The sequence below is a fragment of the Amborella trichopoda genome, chromosome 3 (assembly GCF_054954075.1).
Source record: "Amborella trichopoda isolate Santa Cruz 75 chromosome 3, AtrichopodaSantaCruz75HAP2 v2.0, whole genome shotgun sequence".
Classification (NCBI taxonomy): domain Eukaryota; kingdom Viridiplantae; phylum Streptophyta; class Magnoliopsida; order Amborellales; family Amborellaceae; genus Amborella; species Amborella trichopoda.
In genome coordinates this window covers 2,505,657-2,515,902 of record NC_142338.1, presented here as the reverse complement: position 1 = coordinate 2,515,902, position 10,246 = coordinate 2,505,657, and the positions used below count along the sequence as shown (strand labels likewise).

General features: G+C 37.4%; 2 protein-coding genes across 9 annotated transcripts; both read right to left on the bottom strand.

Moving 5' to 3' along the window:
- Positions 1-457: 457 nt before the first annotated feature.
- Positions 458-2,188, bottom strand: LOC105421088 (putative pentatricopeptide repeat-containing protein At3g05240). Its single transcript, XM_011627204.3, has one exon. The coding sequence runs from the start codon at positions 2,186-2,188 to the stop codon at positions 458-460; it is 1,731 nt and encodes a 576-aa protein (XP_011625506.3).
- Positions 2,189-2,596: 408 nt separating this feature from the next.
- LOC18439760 (damage-control phosphatase At2g17340) lies at positions 2,597-9,588 on the bottom strand. Of its 8 annotated transcripts, none has more exons than XR_016052701.1 (12): positions 9,327-9,588; positions 7,544-7,609; positions 6,761-6,827; positions 6,605-6,673; positions 6,345-6,485; positions 5,828-5,956; positions 4,028-4,106; positions 3,700-3,774; positions 3,504-3,581; positions 3,307-3,384; positions 3,124-3,186; positions 2,597-3,027 (listed from the first exon to the last, which is right to left on the bottom strand). XR_016052701.1 is itself a non-coding variant. In XM_020670861.2 (12 exons), exons 1-12 carry the CDS (start codon positions 9,494-9,496, stop codon positions 2,872-2,874), a joined length of 1,179 nt encoding a protein of 392 aa, XP_020526520.1. In that variant the 5' UTR covers positions 9,497-9,588; the 3' UTR covers positions 2,597-2,871. The 8 variants fall into 8 exon arrangements, 4 of the variants coding, with proteins under 4 accessions (XP_020526520.1, XP_006849981.1, XP_088718972.1 ...); XR_016052700.1 differs by having other exon boundaries at positions 2,597-2,967; XR_016052703.1 differs by having other exon boundaries at positions 5,828-5,949.
- Positions 9,589-10,246: the final 658 nt, after the last annotated feature.

Here is a 10,246-nt window from a genome sequence, read left to right as displayed (position 1 = left end):
GGGTGCTCTGCAACTAACATACGTTGAAATTTACTATGGAAAATCATATTTGTGGTGTGTAACCATTTCTCTCTAATATTTTATGACTTGACTTCTTATTCATGAAAGAATATGGCTATATGATGTACTCATTTAAGATTAGGAAATATTGATGGAGAAAAAGCTCAAGGGAAATTGAGATTGAATGCTGACTAACTGTTTGCAACTTTGTGCAGAAGACATAGCACCTCTTTGAATAATTGTCTTTAAAACAAGTTAAGAGTGAGCATCCATTTGCATAATTAATTCAAATGGTTCAAAACCCATAGACTGCAAACATTTATCAAGGTCTGTCTTCATCGCTCTCTCTCTCTCTCTCACACACACACACACACACTTTGTGGCCCCTGTACATTGATTTAAATATCCAAACCATTGAACTTACATCCTTTAACCTGCACTTTCCTGTTCATCTCTTCTAGCATAACATGTATCTTCTGGATTGGGGGTGAGTTCTTTCATCCCCAACACAAAACTCATGAAACCCACCATTTATCTCAATAGCACTACACCCACTACTCTTTCCCGCCCTTTTGTCTCTCATCAATTCTCTCATCATCTCCACCCCTCTCCACCTCCCTGCCTTTGCAAATATATTAGATAATAGCACATAGACCCCACCACTTTGTGGATTCAATTCAACGATGTGCTTAACCACACTCTCAGCTTTATCAACATCACCATGGATCCTACAACCACTTAAGAAAGCACTCCAAACCATGAGATTGGGCTTCATCGGCATCGATTCTATGAGCCTTAGGGCATCGGCTAAGTGACCGGCTCTACTAAGAAGGTCAGTCATGCAACCATAGTGCTCCAAAGTGGGCTCAATTCCATGAATTACGCTCATGGAATCAAAGAATTCTCGACCCTCTTCCACCTTCCCAGCATGGCTACAAGCCGATAACACCCCCACATAAGCAATTTTATCGGGCCTCACATGGTCCCTGTCCATCTCTCTGAAAAGCTCTATGGCTCTCTCACTAATCCCATGCATGGCTAAACCTGTGATCATCGCACTATAAGCGAGCACATCTCTCTCCTCCATCTCCTGGAACACTTGCAATGCTTCATTAGCGTCTCCACACTTCGAATATGTGTTTATAAGAGCGGTATAAAGCATGAATTTCTGGTCAATCTTGCGCTTGTACAGATATCCATGAATGGCTTGACACAAACACAGAGCCCCCACCGAAGCATATGCATCAAGCAAGCTCAAGAGAGTGATCTCATCAGGTTCCAAGCCCACTAATCTCATCTCACTAAATAGCCGAAAAGTCTCTTTGGGCTTGCCGTTTCGACAGCAGGCATTAAGCATAGTGTTATATGATACCAAATTTCTCTCAGGCATCTCACAAAACACTCTTTTTGCCATATTCAAGCTACCAAACTTAGAGAACATATCCATTAGAGCTGACCCAACTACTACATTTAGCTTGCTTTTGCTGTGCATCACATAGTCATGCACCCAGATACCCATGTCCACGTCTTTTGCAATTATGCATGCTTCAATGACATGGACGATGGTCACTTCACTAGGCTCAGCTTCTCCTGACCTTTTCATCGACTCGAAGAGTTCTAGAGCCATGGCACCATGGCCATGATGGACATAGCATGAAATCATGCATGTCCATACCACTACATTCCTCTCATGCAATCCATCGAACACTTTCCTCGACTCCTCAATTCTCTTCCCACAAATTGAATACATTTGGATCAAATTACTTCCAGAAAACACATTGTCTTCAAACCCATGTTTTAGAATTTGGGCATGAATACACTCACCATCAATGATACTACTAGCTTCAATGCAAGCTTTTACCAAGAAGGGGAATGTATACATGTTGGGTTCCAAACCAAGCTTTTGCATTTGCTTGAAATAAAGAAAGGAATTTTGGGGTTGAGCGCTTGAGGAATGGCCTCTGATCATAAGATTATGCATGAAAGAGTTGGGGTTTTTTATTTGGGTGAAGACCAAGTTGGCATAAAGAAGATTGCCTGAATTGGGGCATATACAGAAGGCTAAGAGCTTGCTTATTAGGGTTATGCTAGATGTGAGATTGGTGGTGATCATATGGGCATGAATTTTTTGGAGCTGTCTCACGGTTTTGCAAGATTGCAAGAGGTCAAAGATGGGATAGCTCGACATATAGATGTAGGGTTGTGTAGAGGTTTTGATGATGTGGGGGTTGTTCTAGAGCGAGGTTTTTTGTGTGTGATATGAGATCTCAAGATGGGAGAGGGATCTCAGTTCATTGCTAGGGGTGGTCTTCTGGGTGGGGAAATCCAGAAGAGAGAGCCTGCTTGAAGCTAGGGTTGTATAGTGAGTTTTCCCTTTTATTATAAATGAGGTCCACAGAGAGAGAATTATGCATGAGTTTCTTTAAGAGGGAGAAATTATGCACGAGTCTCTTTAAGAGAGAGAATCATGCATGAATTTCTTTAGCGAGAGAGAATCATGCATGAGTTTCTTTAGTAGTGAGAGAGAGAGAGAGAGAGAGAGAGACTAGACACAACACAGATGAAACACAAGCAAATCACTTTAGCTGATTCTAAATGATGTCCCCAATCCGTTCAAATCTATTTCTTATTCTTGTAACTCAATAATTGGCGATTAATGGTATGATAAAATTCTGAACCACGGAAGCTACCATTAACAGATGGGAGCAATAGTGTCTGTATATATGGGTTCGGGAGCTCACATAGTATTAGCTCACAGACTCGGGGTCAATGGGGTAGAAGTCTACAGAATAACCCACACGTTATATAACATGTGGGGTAACAAAAGCGAACCAAGTAAAGATACAAGAAAATATGATGAGCAAAAGCGGATCACTGTTTCAATACTTCGTCACAGACTTCAGTATACTTGAACACACAATCATAGAGCCTCGCTCCAAGGAATTGAGCCACCTCAAAATGCTTCACCTGTTTCTCCATAAAGCAAAAGAAATCAAAATCACAATTTGTAGACTTTTGCTTGCGCATCTGTGAGAGAGAGAGAGAGTGACGAAATCAAAATCCCACTTTGTACACACTTTTGTTCGCATTTTTGGAGAGAGAGAGAGAGAGAGAAGAACACACCATTCCAATCTTCAGTGAATCACATCTGAACTGAGCATAAAGATTCGTCTCTATGCTGCGACCCTACAGAAAAAGGAACTCATAAGAGCCATAGGCCACAACCCAAACTTTCAATAAATCCATTTCCATTAATCATCACAAAAAAACTAGAGGCAAAAAAAAGGAGAGAAAGCATCTATTTACCATCCCTTCCATGATGACCAGATCTGCATCATTTGCAAGGTATGCCAGCTCTGGAGACACAGCAGAGAGATCAATGACCTGTAGATGTGTAAACTCTTCTTTTAGACAAAATTACGAACAGAGGTCATTTCTATGGTTAAAACTGACTTTCTAATGAAAAATATTCTTGAGAAGACAGAAGATTTGCATGATCTTACCGGCAAATCATTACCAGAATTTGCTATAAGAAGTCCTGATGCATCGACACCCAAGATCTTCCCATTTTCATCCTTCAACTGATAAATAGTCACCGAAAAGCATAAGAATCACCTTAAATTTGCATGCACAACTTAACTATAACACTAGAAAATTTATGTATATACAAAGGAATCTATGTCATCAAGCTCATGCCACCTTTGATATAATTTCAATCAGTTCAGGATAAGTGATGTCATTGATGGCTGGTAAATCATTAGCAGCCAGAACCACCTGCAAATATCTATCAGTTAAAAGATAGAGAAGACCATGAGGTAGCAAAAAGATACCACACGCTTGATAATAAATAAAGATCGTGTTTCACTTAATCTCCAAAGAGACTCCAGGAAACTGCAGACAAGTGTACAAGAGACATTCTATGTTTTTTACTTTTTTCCAAAATTGTGGGCTTTATAACAGCTGAACTTTACATTGTTAGCATAATAGACCAAGAGAAATTCAATAAGGGTGAACCAAACCTGTGTACCTCGTCGAAGCAACTCTCTAGCAAAGGGTAATATCCCAAGAATGACATCTGCCCCTGAGTTATCAACAAATATTACAGCCTGCAATTAGAGACCAAATGAACATATTAGAGCAAGGTAACAGTGTCAAAAACAAATTATTTATGGTTTCTAAAGATAGTCTTTGTAAATAAAAATTAAGAGGACAAGCTAGGAAGACTATAAACTTAGATATATTAACAATAAAAATAAATAACATCTCCAGCATCAACAGAAAACAATCAACAGAAGAGTGTTACACATATGCTATTTAGACAGGGCCATAGAAAAGCTGTAAGGAGATATTCGAGGTAAAATTCAAGGGAGACCCTCAGGGTATATCAGATTCAGTGCACAACTTCTTCCAGTTTTTCTCTTTTCTTCTCAAACTAGGCAGGTTTCACAAGCAGTATAAGAAAGAGAAGAAATGACTGATTTATCTTCAGGTCAAATACAACAAAAAAGGACAAGAATTAATCACAATTAAAAGAATCAAGCACGCTGGCAAAACAAAAGAAATTACAGTTCTAACTTATAGTTCTTTCCAAGCCACATCGTATTTTTGAAGAGAATCACTTACAACGCTAAAGGCAGCCGAAAGAAGTATTGACAGATATTAGGTTAGATGTCTAGCATGAGTATTAAGAGCCTCAAGGAGGTTAATGGTGTTTATCAGTAAATGGTGCTGGTGTGTTGAAAAGGATTGCTCTCTCTTTTTCTCCCCCTACCCTGGAACTTAGTATATTGGAGGGTCTTATGAAGCGACAAGGAGGAAAGAGGCCTATCCAAGGTTTTGGCTTGATGTGGTCACTTTAGAAGGACAAAATAGTCATTATTGATCATTTACAAAAATCTTCATTTTGATATCCTATTGTGCATGGTCATTGTAAGGAGGACCAATCTGTAAACCCGTACCTCTGGTTTTTCCCTTTTTCTTTTTGATTGATTACACATTTACAACTGTGAATTGTGGAGTATGTCAGCTACTAAGCCATTTGCCAATTCATAGAGTGAAATGGTAGGATATGGTCGAAGAAACATGAGCAATTGGCTACTACACTGCTCAATGCGACTTCATGCATGTACTCTCAGATGAATCATGTCAACAAAACTTATTAGATGATAACTACTTCATGTCAACAAAACTTATTAGATGATAACTACTTCTGTTGCATATATGAACCATCTAGTCATAACATTAAATTTAGACAAGGAGGTAAATATGAATACGTACAGAGCTTTCGAAGTGAACATGTATTGTAGTTGTACATATGGGAATGCATACTAGGGTTTCTATGCGTACTAAAATACGTGTGTTTATGCACACCATCAAGTGGATAAAAAAAACCCATATCAGCCATCCATGATGTTTTATGTTTTTACATGCTACTAGCACTAAGATGCTGCAAAACATGAAACAAGTACACACACCATCAAGTGGATAAAAAAACCCATATGAGCCATCCATGATGTTTTTATGTTTTACATGCCACTAGCACAAGATGCTGCAAAACATGAAACAAGAACACATATATCTATCTATATGTGTCCATGAATAGACACATGAACACACAGACATTCATCAATAATCAAGCATGCATGTTCCTAAAAAGAACTCTCAAGATTGATCTCTACTAAAGAACAAATATCCCAGAATATGAAATATCATATTAAATCAATCGATTACATTAGCCTGGAGGTATATAATTGAAAGTTTGCTCTGAGAGTAGATCCAGAGTTATCAAAATACCGCGGAAAGTGAAAGATAGAGAGTAGGCACTGGCCTTTTTCCATGACTTTCTACTCCATTTTAATTTGAAGATGTCAAAGTCGTCAATAACCCAAGGTCGAGGCAACAGATTTTCACAACTTGCTCTAAATGACATCCCATCTCTTGCAAAGACCTCTGCAAGCTTCAAGAAATGCAAAGCATATGGCGAACAGTTAATGGAATGGGGAAACTCACTTAAAAACTAATAAGATATAGAATTTTTTTATAACTAAGAATAAAAATTTGAAAATAGAAAAGGGTTGCAAACTCAATGTAATTTATGAAACCACAGGAAAGCCATGATTCTTCACAACAACTTGAAGTGCTTATGTAGGATGGTGACTGACATATATTTTCAAAGGCACAAAATAATTGATTGTTTTGGGTGACACACATAATTTGATGATATTTCTATGAGCTATTGACATAATATTGCCTCCACTAGGAAAGCGCATTGGAACACCTTGCATTTTTTGAGGAGAATATTCTATAATGTCACAAATATCATTTAACCAAGCTAATGATGTTACCTGGGCAGACCCCAAATCGAAAATGTTCCCAGCAAATATTCCCCTAATCAAGCTTTCCACCCGCTTGCTTGCATCTTCAATGGCATCATTAAGCTGAACCACCTCCTCAAATAGTGTTAAAGCCTTTGCGTTCTCGTCATCCTTTATAGAAAAGAAGGCATTCGAGCTCATCACATAGCGAAGGAAAAACAACACAAACGGAGACAGGGAAACTACCCTGATAAATAAATACAGGAATACCAGAGCAATAAATATTTTACCTTAACTTTCTTGAATATGTCCCTGAAGCCTAGCTCTCTTAAGATTTGTTCCCGAATCCTACAGAGAAGCTAAAATCAAACAGGAAGATAAGGTCAAATACCAGTAGATAGGTGGACATAAGAATATGACACCATAATACCTAAAAAATCACTTACAATGCAATCAGGAGGTCCACCATGACTCTCAGGATCTGCTTTCAAGTCCTCAAGTATTTCTGTATACCTTTGCAGTCCATCAAGTCAAATTAGAATACAACAATTAAGTCAAAGGCAGATCCAACTACTTCTTTGCAAGAGGTATTTCATAAGTTAAGTCCAGATTAAATAAGGAACTACCAGACCAAATTGGGTGGTTTACTGTCCAGAGTGATAGCTGAAATCCTTGGATGCTAAGAAGCAACAAGATGACCTTATACACTTTCTGGAGAGGGAAACTGTAGTTGTGGCAAAGATTCCCATAGTGTTTCTAAAACCATCCAGATTTACAACAAACCCATGCAGGTGTACTTACCTTGGCTTTGGTAACATCTTTGGAATGAACTTTTTTCCAAACAACTCTCCAACGTTCTCCCCCTCTCATGGAGGTGGGCTGAGTGTGTCTATGAGCACAGATTCCAATTGTATTTAAAACTCCGACTCTACCATAATTTCGAATTGTATTTATAAAAGCATCCAGTTTTACAATTATGACGTATTTATATTGTTGGTAACAATTTCAAAATGAACTTTTCTCCTAAATGTTCTCCCCCTCTCATGGAGGTGGAGTGGCCATGACCACCATACATTCTAAAATGATAATATAATTTGCTGACATCAACTAGCAATTTTATTTGCACGAAAACAAAGTCCATTGGTTTATAGTATACTTTCATTGATCCAAAAAAGGACTTTAAATAACACTTTCTTACAACTAATAATCATAAATTAAGGCAGATATACCTCTGAGCAAATTTCTCAGCCCTATCATGAGAATCGGGACCTGTATCATCACTCTCTGCTCGTTTCCTGTATCAAAACAATATCTATTATGTCTGACTGCTGGTGATAGAGAACATGAACTCCCAAAATTTAACTACTTTATTGATCCAAAAAAAAATCATAGAGACTACCTCGCCAGATCTCATAAAGTTTCTCTCACGTAGCATAATATAATATCCCCCAAAGTCAATTGCAACATTGTGAGTAGCTCACAACACTTCAAAATCAAAGTATTATAGAACTTTCAATTATTCAGTAGAAAAATCAGTCCATTTTTGGCAATTTATTTATCCTGATGATGGCACAACAAGATGAAAATAAGCCATAAGCCTCACCATTCAATCAGTAAGAATCCTAGCCCCGATAGAGAAGTCTATGAGGTGCATCCTTTCTTGGCCTAGAATTTAGCCACATACTTGGACTGAACTAAGACATGTAAAAGTTGGACGAACTGTATGCTATTCAGGCATGACTTAGATATAATCAGCATTTAAAATCAAGAATTTATCTACAAAAACAAAATTTTGATAGAAAATGACAATAGCGTATAAAATTATTTGAACAAAAGCTTTATGTGTAATTTATATTAATAACTTACAACAATCATGAAGATCATTTAAGTGCAGTAAGAATGAATTTCATACTTAGAAGACCTAAAAGAACTAGAGGATTCAAATTCCCATGTAAGAATTCGTGGTCAGTGTATGCTATCAAGCCTTATCCCAAATATTATATCAAAAAAAAGAAAGGCTTTAAAGTTTAAACTAAATAGCATGAATATAAAAGGAATGATATGAAGCTGCCAACATTTCTAATTGTCATTTTTATAATATCATTAGTATTTTAATAAGAAGGCAGTGGTTGATCCCCTTCCCTCAAAGACAATACAGTAAGGAGCCCAAGCTGACTCAAATATATGCAAGTCTTTACAGAGGAAGGCAGGTAATGCACAGGCTCCATTACCACGTATAATATAGCGTATGACATCTTTTATGGTGATATATTCACAAAGTACTATCTTCAACTTCATTCACTAAGCACCATGTTCAACTTCATTCACTCTGGGATCAACTAAAATAATGCATCCATGTGCAATCTTGTACCACTCACAAATGTACAATTAATAATGCATCCATGTGCAGTATTGTACCACTTACACATGTACAGTTTCAAAAGTATGTTCAAAATGTGTACACCTCCCTCCAACCCCCATAATAGATGCATCTCTTCCCAATCAGCATCTCACAGTTTCAGAAGAAATAGAAGCCCAAAACAGAGATAAAACTTCTCGCAAATCTCATTAAACAATCATAGATACTCTCAAGAAAACAGCCATTGATGAAAAAGAATGCATAGCCCAACTCTCAAATAATCAAACAAAAGAAAAGATTGAACAACACCAGTTACGCCCAAAAATCGTGAAATGAAGGAAAAGAAAGAAACAAAATTTCAAGTAAACAACCCCACGATGCCAAAAGTGAAACAAATGATACTGATTATAGGGATCATGGTTCATAAAAGCAATATCAAACATAAAACCAATATATAAATGAGAACTTAAGAAAAACAAATCGATTATTTCATTTGCAGGCTAATGAATCGCAATCAATGGATACGGCAAAATTGGCAAATCCCCAATCGAGAATTCACTAATCAAACAAAAACAAAACAAAACAAACAAAAAAAGAAAACAAAGAATCGAGTAGAGAGAGAAAGAGGAGAGATTTTATTTGAGATAATATACCTGAAAGAGGGTATTGATTTCTGAAAGAGTTCGATCCAGGAGAGCTCTGTTGGGGTGGGCTTACGAGGAGGGTCAGAGGGAAACCTGTAAGGGATGGTGCATGGCCTGTATGTGCTCTCAACTGGGGTTGTAAGCAAAGGGAAAGGCACCATCGCGCTAGAACTCTCCATTATCTTTCCCTCTCTCTCTCTCAAATTCTCGTCCCTCTCTCTCTCTCTCTCTCTAGAACTCTAAACTCTTGCCTTTTCTCTCTCTAGATGTTATTGAACTTGTTCGTAACTGACACTCTCTTTATATGGAAGCACCAAGCAAGCAATCGACGGATTTGGAAGACTTTTGAACAGTGCAATTGTTTCTGGTTCATACAACTGGGAGGATGAATAATATGCTCCCGTAGGAGCATGAAATTTTCTGGCTCCAAAACAATACTTGCATCCTTCTCGCTCTATCATCTCAGTATGGGTGTGGTTTGTATGAGGCGGAGGCTCTAAACAATAGGGCACCTATCCTCTAGAGCTATAGCTGCTCTAAAGCTGCCCTTCAAATAGTATCGAAAGGTGTGGGAGAGTTTGATTGGATCATTATTTTTATAAACTTAAAGAATTGTATATAATGATATTATTTATCTTTGATACAAGATGGCCACAATTCTTTATAACCATTTAATGTAAAATTTGATGGCTTTGATGTCTCACAAAGTTTGAAAAAATATCATTTGAAGTTTGAGCTTGATCAATAGAATAATTGTAGCTACCCAATTTCAATTTAATGGTCAAAATTGATGTGACCACTTTATATTAAAAGTAAATGATCTCATTGTATACTTTCCTAAAATTTAAAGCTTAAAAGAACTGTGTACATCAAGAATATCTATGAATATTTGAAAAATTTGTAAATTGATGGTTTAAAAAATGCATTAG